This window comes from Cnephaeus nilssonii (genome assembly GCF_951640355.1).
Source record: "Cnephaeus nilssonii genome assembly, chromosome: 16".
Taxonomy (NCBI): domain Eukaryota; kingdom Metazoa; phylum Chordata; class Mammalia; order Chiroptera; family Vespertilionidae; genus Cnephaeus; species Cnephaeus nilssonii.
The window spans coordinates 17,367,392-17,380,468 of NC_137087.1; the positions used below are offsets into that span (position 1 = coordinate 17,367,392).

Genomic DNA, 13,077 nt, shown 5'->3' on the forward strand with positions numbered 1-13,077 from the left:
GTCTACAGAATACTTTGTTTCACAAAATATTACACCAAACATGTCATCTATATATATAAAAGGCTAAGTGTCCATCCATCCGACCGGTAGCTATGATGCGCACTGACCACCAGGGGGCAGAAACTCAATGCAGGAGCTGCCATGACGTGCACTGGCCATTTAAAAATAAACAGCACCACAGACCTGGTGCCAACAAACCAGCACTAAGCTTCCCCCAAGTGGGACACAGGCCCTCCCACCACCCCAGAACAACAGCCCATCAAATCACAGCCAATGCTGCGAAGACCCCATGGCGCAAAATGTGGCCCAGAGCCAGCCCAGCTCGTAAACGGTCGCTGTGGGCACTGGGTAATGATATCACGTAGCAACTCCTGGCTTCCTCTCCCTAGCCATGACTAGCCTCCTTGCAGTTTCTTCAGCCAGGAAACCGACTTGCTTTATAGCCAGGTGTAAACATTTTACACTTTAACCAAATGTCTGTGAAGTATTTTCCATGCCTCATCTCATTTGATCCTCACAGAAGTCCTGGAGTGGGTAAATAGGAGACTCAGTAGAATCCTATATTCTTTTCATTAGCTGGAAAATGGAGATTTAGAAAGCTTAGAGACTTGACCCGACTGAAAAGAAGGAAGAAATGGTGGAACTTGAAAAGGACTTCAGGTTTTTTCACTGTGCAGAATATAGTCAAACACTGCTACAGTTAAATATTTTACCCTTGATCTATAATAATAATCTGCTTCATGTTGATATTTACTGCTGTGTTGCAGACAATTACCTGAAAGAGAAGTAGGGGTGCTTCACTGGGCTGGAAAAAGTTTAGCTAAATCAGTAAGCAGGTCTAATTAAGCAAGTTTATTCTATATATATAAAAGGCTAAGTTGGCTCACACATGCGCAATACATATAAAGCTCTCACTGGTGCCAATTGTACACGTATGTTTCGATCTGTCATTGTCAATCGTGAATTTGGTTGACATATCTATTATAGAGAAAGGGAAAATAGTGATATTAAAATATTTCTTCTAATTAATTTCCTTTCAATGTGCACGAATCTGTGCACCAGGACACTAGTTCATATATAAAAGCAACAAAAAGTAAATAAAAACTCAAGAATACAGGACCTCTGAGTCCTTCCTTGGGGAAAAACTGATGATGAAATGCAGCTAATTGAGGGTAATAAAAATAAACAATAAAGAAATGGGGGTAATTAGTTGGAAAGCATTTAACTCATTTAAATGTAGAATTGAGGCTGTAAGAATTATGGTTACAGAAAAGAATGCAAATGTTTAAAAACTGAAAATGCAAAGATAAAATTATAACTACTCCAAATTAAGAGGCAGGCTGAAACACAGTGCTAATTTTTTTGTTTGTTTAAGATTTTAATTGTTTCTTAGAAAGAGAAGAAGGGAGAGGGAGAGAAACATGAAACATAGAGGTGAGAATGAAACATCAATCAGCTACCTCCTGCATACCCCCCACCAGGGATTGAGTCCACTAACTGGGCACATGCCTTGACTGAGAATAAAACTGGCAACCTTTCAGTGCACAACTAACTCAGCCACACCAACCAGGGCTAATTTTCTTATTTTTCATAGCATATAAATATTGCCTTAACAAGGGTATATAAAGTTTAGAAAAATTAATGTCTCTAATTTCCTATATTGTTCATAAAACTTTCCTAAGTATTATAGTCTCAGGGGGCTATTGTAAGAAATATTTGCTGGAAGAGAAGTAATACATATATGCCAATCTGCTGCTAAGGTGAAGAGAATCTTGAAATTTACATTTTAAAAAATGTAATCAGCTATCACATAACAGTAATCCTTAATCACCAACTAAAAAGGAATTTGGTTTAAACATGAAAGAAACTGAGTTTAGATGCCATAAATAGGGTAGTTGTTATAAAGATTAAAAAAAAAAAGATGCCAACCCTTTATTTTAAACCAAAGGAGAATGCTGAATGAAGCATATTCCATTTGAGGTTTGGTTTTTTTAAAATCAGGCAAGTTTTTGATGTGAACTCTGCATTTAAGCTTCACTACATCATGTGACAAAGAAAATGATTAAGGTTTTGAATTATCTTAGTGCTCACTACTAATTTTTGGAATACTGGGAAGAAGAAGAATTGCTGAATATGTAGATCTGGTTTATCCTATATAATAAAACCCTAATATGCAAATTAACCAAACGACGGAACAACCGGTTGCTATGATGCACGCTGACCACCAGGGGGAAGACACTCAACGCAGGAGCTGCCCCCTGGTGGTGAGTGTGCTCCCACAAGGGGAGCGCCACTCAGCCAGAAGCTGGGCTCATGGCTGGCGAGCTCAGCTGCAGTGGCAAAGCCTCTCCCGCCTCCACTGCAGGTGGGCGGTAAGGAGTGAGGGGTCCTGGATTGCAAGGGCCCTGGAATGCAAGAGGGATGTCTGACTGCCGGCAAGCGGACATCCCCTAAGGGGTCTCAGAATCCGAGAAGGCGCAGGCCTGGCTGAGGAACCCTCCCCTCCGAGTGCATGAATTTAGTGCACCGGGCCTCTATTTTTATATAATGCAGACAGATGTCTTAACTTTGGAAACTTGTTTAATAGACATATTGAGTTGCTTCCTTAGATCAAGAACTTTTTGTAATTAAAGGGCTCCCAGAACTTCAACTTGTTAAAACCTCAGGAGTTTAAAATGATGATGTGAGAAGATTGCTGATTCAATGGAACCTGAAAATAGGAAGGAGTCCATCTGATTTGATTAAGTATAGCTACTAGTATACCTACTCTATCTAAAATTTCATTTTGAAAATATGCTAAGAAAAGACTAGACTGGATGCTCTGTGCTCAATGGGAATTAAAGATTTAAAAGAAGTGCTGAATGTCTACATGGAAATAACATTACATTTCAGAAGGTATTTCACAAATTTTAATAAAAATTATGCTCTTAGTTGTTAACAAATATTTGTTGAACGTCCACCAACAGTAACAGCATCATCCCAGGTATCCAATATGTGTCTACTATTTTCAGTAGTATTTTAAAAGACAAACTCTGAGAAATTTATAGATTTACCCGGCAATGTAAAAGAGCATTCTTTTTATGAAATTGTTGAAACAAATGCTAAAGGCTAACAGCTATCATCAGAGATATCAACCGGAATCCATTCTGATATTTGTTTCTGGCTAATATACTACACATGTTTCAAGGATAATTCTATTTTCTTCTTTAACTTGTCCAAAACTAATCACTTCATACTTTATACAAAATAGCACTTGTATAAATAGTTAATACTCTTATAAAAATTCCATTCACCCAAAGTTGGCTAGATGCATTATAGTACATAATTGCTGAAACTATGAATTGTTTGCAAGTTGGGTCCATGCTGCTATAAAAATTCCCCATTCACTCAAACTTGGCTATATGGCTTACATGTTCATAACTGTTAAAACATGAGTTGTTTCCAAGTTAGTTCATGATCTGGGGTCCAATTACTATATATTTAAATAGAGACAATTGTAACTATCAGTTAAAAATACTTTTTCCATCATAAATATTGTCATATATCATACTCAATATAAATAATATAACATATTAATGTCAAAATTTAAATTATGTGCTCTTTGAAAATCACTTTCAATTGTAAGATGGTTTGAAATACTTAATAAATCTCCCTAAAAAGCTTCACTACAAAAATATGCTACCAAGACATTAACCACAACAAAAAAGAACATTTTGTAAAATAAAATGAAATAGAAGATGATCAAGAGAGAAAATTTTTTAGTTTTGAAATGTTTTTCTCATACACTGGCAGAAGAGGTAAAATGTCTTTCCTCTATATAATCCTCTCAATGTAAGCATTTATTTGACATTTATAAAGGGGTAGGGGTTTGCTATACAGAGGAATCAATAACTATCTTGTAAAGCCTACAGCAGTGTACATAAACATGCTGTAGGAGACATTAACACTAGACTGAAAGAAATAATTATATTTTCAATAAGCACGTTCCTATTAGATAATCAATTTTTTACACGTGTTACCAGCAGTTTCACAGATCAGATAGTGAGTGGCAGAGGTTGTTATATCAAAATCATATATTATATGCTTATGAGGTACTTTTAATTTTTCAAAGGTATCTACTTATTTTTGGTCAGCCACATTTAACTCAGATTATATAAAAACAAGATGTTCATGGGGTGATTAATTCAGGAGGATATTTATACCAGTCTTATCTTAGAAATAAATTCTTAACCAATTACTTTCATGTCAGAAGACTTAATAATTCAAATTACATGCTGCCCTTATTCCCAGATTCAAGAGATTTGTCACAATCAATGTTTCTGAAATATTAAATTAAAAGGTATCATGGTAATTACTATGGAATAAATAGCAATTAGGATTTTTTAGGTAAATAAGCTCAAACTGTTTGCAGTGAATATTTAGAATACTAATATTTCCCCATACAATGCATGCATTATTCAGAAGTAGCCTAAAAATATAAAATGTAAATTCACAGAATTACCTCAAAAGACCCTAAGAAACAGATTTTACAGGAATTTGATACTTAGTTAAGAAATATCTATGTATAATGTATCCCAAAAGAGGTAGACTTGAAGGTAAATAATACAAATTATGTTACCATAGAATAATCATATTACTATTCTGCATGTTTAATAGTGAACATATGCTTTGAGATGGGTAATTTGCAGCATAAGCAAAAGACAATTATTTAAAAGTTTACATCAGCTAACAACTATAATTTATAGTGTAAACATATACCAGAAATTTGAATTAGATAAGTACTTACTGCTATATAATAAACTCTTGCCTTTTCTACTAACATCCAATTTTTCTCCATATCAAGATGTTTTTCTTTTTTATAACAATTGGCAGCAGCAAGATTAGCTACAAGGGACCTAAAACAATAAAAAGCAAGTAAGTTTTTTTGCCCCAGATATATTGTTTATTCTTTTTATTGCAAACTTGTCATAGACTTCTATACAGTTAATTAACAATATTTTTTCTGCAAATTTTATTTTATATTTTAAATCTTCAAAACTGCTGTATATTGATTTTAATAAATGTAAATAAAATTAATTTTGTTTTGAGAACTCTTGAGACTTCTGTTTTGCCTGTGAGATAAACAGAGATATTAATCCTTTTTCTAAATACCACCTGGTATTTTGAGAAACTGGCATTTAAGTTTCTTTTTGATATTTAAATGCTAAGATTATCTACTTTCTACATTTTAATAGTTCAAAATGCAGTTAGGAAATAAAGCTATAATGCCATTATGCATAAAAATATTCAAATAAAAACTTCTATACATTTCTTCTTTAACCTAATGCTTTAAAAGCCAAGTATGGGATTAATTTTTTAAAATATATTTTATTGATTTTTTACAGAGAGGAAGAGGGAGGGATAGAGAGTTAGAAACATCGATGACAGAGAAACATCGATCAGCTGCCTCCTGCACACCCCCTACTGGGGATGTGCCCGCAACTAAGGTACATGTCCTTGACCGGAATCGAACCTGGGACCTTTCAGTCTGCAGGCCGACGCTCTATCCACTGAGCCAAACCGGTTTCGTCAAGTATGGGATTAATTTTACAAGATACATATAAAGACTATGTTTACTATGTGAAATTAATTTGCCAAGCATTAAATGTTAAGGACTGGAATAAATTTAAATTAGTTTCTACAGTTGAAACCTCCCTGCCCTGGTCCAGTTTTGCAGTAGAAAAATCTAAGCAAGATACTACATTTAAAATCTTGCTACAAGTGCCTCATAGAGCTTTTAATTATTGCTCAACAATTAAACTTAATAATTATTTAATTACATATCTATACTAATAAATACTAATAAAAGGGTAATATGCTAATTAGACTGGGTTGACTGGACATCTTCTGGATGTACGACTTCCTTCCGGACAAAGCCACGGTGGCAGGGGCCGAGGCAGAGGCGGTTAGGGGCGATCAGGCTGGCGGGGGAACAAGCAGTTAGGGGTGAGATCAGGCTAGCGAGGGGGAGAAAGCAGTTAGTGGCGTGATTAGGTGGCGCAGGGAAGCAAGCAGTTAGGGGTGAGATCACGCCAGTGTGGGGAAGCAAGCAGTTAGGGGGTGATCAGGCTGGCAGGGGAGAGCATTTAGGGGGTGATCAGGTAGGCAGGGGAGGGCAGTTGGGGGCGATCAGGCTGGTAGGCAGAGGCGGTTAGGGGCAATCAGGCAGGCAGGCGAGTGGTTAGGAGCCAGCAGTCCTGGATTGTGAGAGGGATGTCCAACTGCCGGTTTAGCCTCGATCCCAGGGGGACATCCCCCGAGGGGTCCTGGATTGGAGAGGGTGCAGGCTGGACTGAGAGACCCCCCCCCCACCCCCAATGCACGAATTTTGTGCACCAGACCTCTAGTGAATAAAAATATTTTTTCTCCTCAGAATTTAGAAAATAATTCATCAGCTGCTTCCTGCAAGTCCCTACTGGGGATAGAGCCCGAAACCAGGGCATGTGCCCTGACAGGGAATCAAACTGTGACCTCCTGGTTCATAGGTTGATGCTCAACCAATGAGCCACACCAGCCCAGAAGTTTTCCAGTTTTGTAATCAATAGTAGTTACAGTACAAAAATCCTCACAAATAAAATATCTTCTCATTACTTAAGACTGTGGTAATATGATTGGTTCCTCTTGTTAAGGAAAAAGTAAATCAATTCTCTTCCAAAACATATTTCTGTTCATATGCCATTGACTTCTGTTTATGTTCAATTAGATAAAATGAAAATAAGAGTAATATGCATCAATATATTTATAAGCAAATAACTATATTACAAAATCAGAATAATTAGTCCTGATTTATACAAAATATTTAAGTAATAATGACTTTAGTAAAGTTTTGACAAAAATGGTTACTAAATAAAAGCAAACACTTGTGGTATCAGTTACTAAACTCTATTTTGATAATAAAACTACTCTTTGTTAGGAAACTACACGGTTTCTCAAAAAAAAAAAAAAAAATACAGGTATTCTTACTATCCAAATGTGTTTGGTTCAGCATTTGGAGAATAAGAACCTGGATTAAGAAAAATATTGCATTATCTAAACCAGGGGTCCTCAAACTTTTTAAACAGGGGCCAGTTCACTGTCCCTCAGACCGTTGGAGGCCCCGACTATAGTTTAAAATAAACTATGAACAAATTCCTATGCACACTGCACATATCTTACTTTGAAGTAAAAAAACAAAACGGCAAAAACACCCGCATGTGGCCCGCGGGCCATAGTTTGAGGACGCCTGATCTAAACTCTTTGATTCCTGAGTTTTGGATAGTGGTACTAAGAGTTACCACCCCTATCTAAAACAATTTATCCAAATATGTTAGGTTCCACAATTTGGATAATGAATTAGATAGGCAGGGTTTCCCTCAGTTTCAAATTTCCAAAATTATTTGCACAATACTGAGCATCATAACCATAATATTCCTATATAATAAAGAGGTAACATGCAAATTGACTGTCACTCCAACACAGAAGATGGCCACCCCCATGTAGTCAAAGATGGCCGCCCCCATGTGGACACAAGATGGCGCCACAAGATGGCCAGCAGGAGAGGGCAGTTGTGGGTGATCAGGCCAGCAGGGGAGGGCAGTTGGGAGGGACCAGGACTGCAAGGGACGGCAGTTGGGGGCGACCAGGCCTGCAGGGGAGGGCAGTTGTGGGGACCAGGCCTGCAGGGGAGGGCAGTTGGGGGGGACCAGGCCTGCAGGAGAGGGCAGTTGGGGCAACCAGGCCTGCAGGGGAGGGCAGTTGGGGGAGACCAGGCCTGCAGGGGAGGGCAGTTAGGGATGACCAGGCCTGCAGGGGAGGGCAGTAGAAGGCAACCAGGTCGGCACAGGAGGGCAGTTGTGGGGGGGGCGGGGGTGACCGGGCCTGCAGGGGAGGGCAGTTGGTGGGGAAGAGGCTGGCAGGGGAGGACAGTTAGGGGTGACTGGGCCTGCAGGGGAGGGCAGTTGAGGGGAAACAGGCTGGCAGGGGAGGACAGTTAGGGGTGACCGGGCCTGCAGGGGAGGGCAGTTGGGGGCGACCAGGACTGTAGGGGAGGACAGTTAGGGATTACCAGGCCGGCAGGGGAGGGAAGTTAGGGGCAATAGGGCCGGCAGGGGAGCAGTTAGGTGTTGATCAGGCTGGCAGAGGAGTGGTTAGGGGTGATCAGGCTGGCTGGCGGAAGCGGTTAGAGGCAATCAGGCAGGCAGGCAGGCGAGTGGTTGGGAGCCAGCAGTCCTGGATTGTGAGAGGGATATCCCTCGAGGGGTCCCTGATTGGAGAGGGTTAAGGCTGGGCTGAGGGACACAACCCCCATGCACGAATTTCATGCACCGGGCCTCTAGTTAGTATATAAATTAAGCTGTTAACATCTGGAAAACCTAATATTATCATACTGCTCTTTAGCATACAAAAATAATTTATCAATTTTTGTCTAGCTTGAGTGGTATCAGAGGCAAAACTTGACCCATTTCTGTCTAATGGGAAAACTTTGCACCTGCATATTAATGATGGTTTTAGAAAAACTAAAAAGAGGAAAGGTTTAAGTAAGTATATTTCAAATATGTTTGAACAATAGTGGTTTATTCATAACTTAAAATCGTAACTTTTTTATACATAAAAAATAAAGTTGTAAGAAACGTTTGGAAGATTTTGGCACTCTATTTTTGAAAGTTATATTTTAGTTATTTAATGATTACTGCCAAAATAGTGTCAGATTCTTAACATATATTTTCTGGAGGTCAAAGAGTGAGCAAAAATAAAAGGAACTAAGAAAGGGGAATTGAACAAGGGAAAGAGAGAGAAGAGAAGAAATAAAGGAAGAAAAAGAGGCAAATAAAAAAGGTGGGAAAGGCAGGGAGACAAGAAATGGAAGAGAGCAGACTAAATACTTCTAGCTATAAGGCGCATAAAACATCCAATGAATCACTATTTTAAAAAAAGATCAGCTTTGGTGATTCTAAGAATATAACAGTTAGAAAAGTTATTTTATTTTTCACTTGAAAAGGAGAAAAAAAGCCCATGCAGATGAGTAATATGGTAACAATACTGTTAGCAATGTATGAATGTACTGAAAGAAAACCTCCATGTAGTTGCAAAAGGCACAAATACAACCAATGCATGGGAGGCCCTGAAGGATATATTCAAAGTTCACTTAAAGAAGAATTTTTAATAAGTAAAATTGTATAGAAATGCAATGGGTTGTTTCTTGAGTGGTACATTACCCATGACTAAAGTTGTTTAATATGGATGAATGACTATTTGCCAAAAATGCTTTAGATGACCTAATTCATATGAGACTGGATATAACATAGTATTGTATATGTTAAAAATACATATGAATGTGTACATGTAAGTATGTAGTCCAATATTCCAAACTCAGGATATGGTGAAAAGAACATTTCTTTCTAATCCCAGTTTAGCAAAAAGCTAGCTATAAAACATTGAATAAAATGTTTTCCTTCTCTGATCCTAATTATAAGAAGTAGATACTAGATTAGATAATCTCAAAAATTTCTTTCCACTATACCACATGAAGTCAACAGCAGGTTCAACAAGGGCAATTTTTTAAAAAAAGAAAAAATGATATAAGGAAGAGTTTATTAAACACTAAAAGCAATTATAAATGTGAGATCTAAATTCCAAAATTAGATTGGAATTCAGACTTTATCAGTATTGAAATAGCCAATTAGTATAAGCTTCCCTGGGAATTACACTGACCTGTTGCCACCAGTGATGCATGCAGCACAAGTTCCTGTTGGCTGCTCATTCTGCTCATAGTAATGAGCATCCACATGCGCTTCGGCAGCTTTTCTCTTCAGGATCTCCCCAAATTTATCTATCCCAATGCATCCAAAAAATGTTGCTGCTTTGTGTGGCTTCTGAATCATCCACTGAAAAATAGGAACATAAATAATTTTAATGTGTCAGAAAATGGTACACCATAGTTCAGTATTCTGTTGTAGATAGTGGCATAAAAGAGATACTTTATTAGAAACTGTGGCTGTTATGAATGGAATTTCAATCCTGTACTACCATTTATGATAACAAATTTGATATAACAATCACAAAAAATCTTGTTATACTACTTTTGGGGAGAGAAATAGAGCACAGTGGTTAAGAACTCAGAATTTAAAGTCATAAAGACCTTAGGGCAATGCTGGCTTGATACAGAAAAATAATAGCGATTCCCAATAGAAGTAGTATAGCAATATCATTAGAAGCCCGGCATCTATATTGAGACAGTCTGGATTCAAATCTTGCCTCTGCCACTTACTAGCTGTATGGGTAAGAATGTCACTTAGACATTTCTATGCCTCATTTTCCTCATCAGTAAATTAAAAAATATATATATAAATACATCTCATAAGGTTGTTGAGAATTAAATACTTTAAACCAGACATACGAAAAGTACAAATATAGCAGCCAAGAATATGTCTTGTTCTACACATTACTTTTGTTCATGTAGAAAGTCTAAATACTCTATTTTTGATATCAGCATATTTAGGACACTGACAAAATGTGAAACCTTTACTCTTGATCAGTGATTTCTATTCAAAAGTTAGTCAATTTAAAATAAGAGTTTAGTAAGCCAAAGCAGACACACAAAAGTAGTAGAAGCCATGCTCATGGCTTCAAATCACTTAATAACCTAGCTGAGAAAGTAAGGATGTTATCAAGAAAGTTGAAAGATTAAAAAACTTTTTCTAAAAGTTTATAAATTAACTAGAGGCCCGGTGCACAAAATTCGTGCATGGGGCGGGGGAAGAGGGTCCCCTCAGCCCAGCATGCAACCTCTCCAATTCGGAACCCCTTGTGGGATGTCCGACTGCCTGTTTAGGCCCGATCCCTGGCCTAAACAGGCAGTCGGACATCCCCCTCACAATCCTGGACCAATGGTTCCTAACCGCTCCCCTACCTGCCTGCCTGATCACCCCTAACTGCCCCCCCCCCCCACCAGCCTGATCACCCTTAACCACATCTGCCTGCCGGCCTGATCGCCCCTCACTGCCCCCTTGCTGACCTGGTCGCCTCTAACTGCCCCCCTGCCGGCCTGATCACCCCTAACTGCCTCTGCCTGCCAGCCTGATCGCCTCCAACTGCCCCCCCGCCCCCGCAGCTGGCCTGGTTGCCCCCAACTGAACCCCTGCTGGCCTGGTTGCCCCACGCAGCCTGCTGCTCAGTCGTTTGGTCGCCCCTCACTAACCCCCCTACCGGCCTGGTCGCCCCATACAGCCTGTTTGGTCGTCCGTTTGGTTGCGATGGTCGCTTAGGCTTTTATATAGATAGATCTGCTAATAGTTCTGTTAAAATTTTAGTACATCTCTAACATTACCTCCAACACAATGTGTTACCAACACCTAAACAATCTGTTTTCAACCATTCTGATATCCAATCAATAACACTGAATGCATGTCTACTAGAGGAAAATGACAGTGACTATCATACAAAGACACAACTACATTTTCAAATTCTCCAGGAAAGAGATGCAATCTTGTTCAAAGCCTCTCATTATGTTCCTTCTTTTAGCCAAAATAAATTGCACAGCCTCTCTTTGTTTAGGTATGCATAGTACATCCTTAAATACCCATCTATAACTGCTACCCTATCCCTGAGGGAGTAAGAAGGTCCAGAATCACTCTTGTGTTGTGTATACTTAAAAAACAAAACTAAAAGGAAATAACTATAGAATTTTCAGACCCTGGTCAGGGCAGGACTATGATTCTGACAGAAAACAAGGTGAGCCCTGACATCATGCAGGCTCTCTGCCAGGAGGCAATTTCCAGACTATGGTGCAGGGAGGAAGAAACCAAACGGAGCCTGGCATTCTCACTGAAATGAGGGAACAGAAATAAAGTGTTTAAGGAGAGCCTGAAGAGTAGAAACTGAAAAAGAGTCCCAGAGAGGAATGAGCTGAAATTCATATAAAGTAGCTCTCGCGGCTTTGGCAGGACACCAATCTGTGCATGTTTAAGGAAATCATAAGAATATACATAAATTCTCTAGGATTAAAAAGTGACTTTATCAAAGTCTCAGGATTCAAGATCACTGTACACAAATCTAATGTAATTCTATATACTATCAATGAATAGTTGAAAATTAAAATTGGGAAAACAATGTCATTTACAATAGCATCAAAAATGAAACATAATGGGACCAATTAAAAAAAAACCATGTGTAAGACCTATACATAGAACACTACAAAAAAAACAAAAAAACTAAAAAAAGTTAAAAAAAACCCCACCCACCACCAACTATATAAAGTGATACTATGTGCGTGAATTAGAAAACTCAATATTCTTAAGATAGCAATTCTCCCCAAATTTATTCATAGATTCACTGCAACACTAATCAAAATCTCAATAGGATTGAGATACCAAAAAGCTGATTCTATAATCAACAGTAAAAGAAAAAGGAACTAGAATAGCTAAAGGTTAGGAAGTGTGTCAGTGTTCTGGAAAACAATATTGATAAATCCCAATTTCTTCAAATATAATGTTGATAATACAACCTATGATCTTAGGAGCATGTTTTAAGAATTAGAAATAGATTAACAAGAAATGTACTTTAGATCATTAAATGATACCTATTATTATAGTTGGGTCACTTTTATCCAGAGAATGAAAGTGCTCTCATTCTACTGTAAGTAACTACACCTAACTAATGAATAAGAAAACGACAGCTATAATTGATGACTTTAAATAAATACATGAATATAGTTGAATTCAATTTTAAAAGCAATAGTAAAGGCAGAATACCATCAGGAAACACTCAGGAGGGAAATTAAATATAAGCGAAGGGAGATCAGAAAAGGTATCCAGAGATGGGTGACTTTATCAACTAGTCTCTGAAGGATGGGTGTAACTTTCAAAAATGGCTGTGAACTGGAAGTAGAGGCACAGCACAGAGCACATGCCTCCTTTCCTGTCGGGAATTTTATCATGGTGTTCCTAAGGTAAGATAAATTCTCTTAGTTCCAAACAACCTAGTATTTATTTCCTAATAATTGAGAGCCTATTGCGCACTGTAAAATTTTCAAAACTTGGAATCAGACTCGTCAGCACCACT

General features: G+C 38.2%; 1 protein-coding gene across 3 annotated transcripts in view; it reads right to left on the reverse strand.

The window, feature by feature from the left end:
• Window positions 1–13,077, reverse strand: part of ADK (adenosine kinase) — a 507,845-nt gene that overhangs the window by 262,598 nt on the left and 232,170 nt on the right. For all 3 annotated transcript variants that reach the window (XM_079794329.1, XM_079794327.1, XM_079794328.1), the window contains exons 5-6: window positions 9,730–9,902; window positions 4,787–4,895 (exon numbers count right to left, since the gene is read on the reverse strand). In XM_079794329.1, the coding sequence (XP_079650455.1) occupies window positions 4,787–4,895; window positions 9,730–9,902 (282 nt within the window). The remainder of the gene's footprint in view (window positions 1–4,786; window positions 4,896–9,729; window positions 9,903–13,077) is intronic.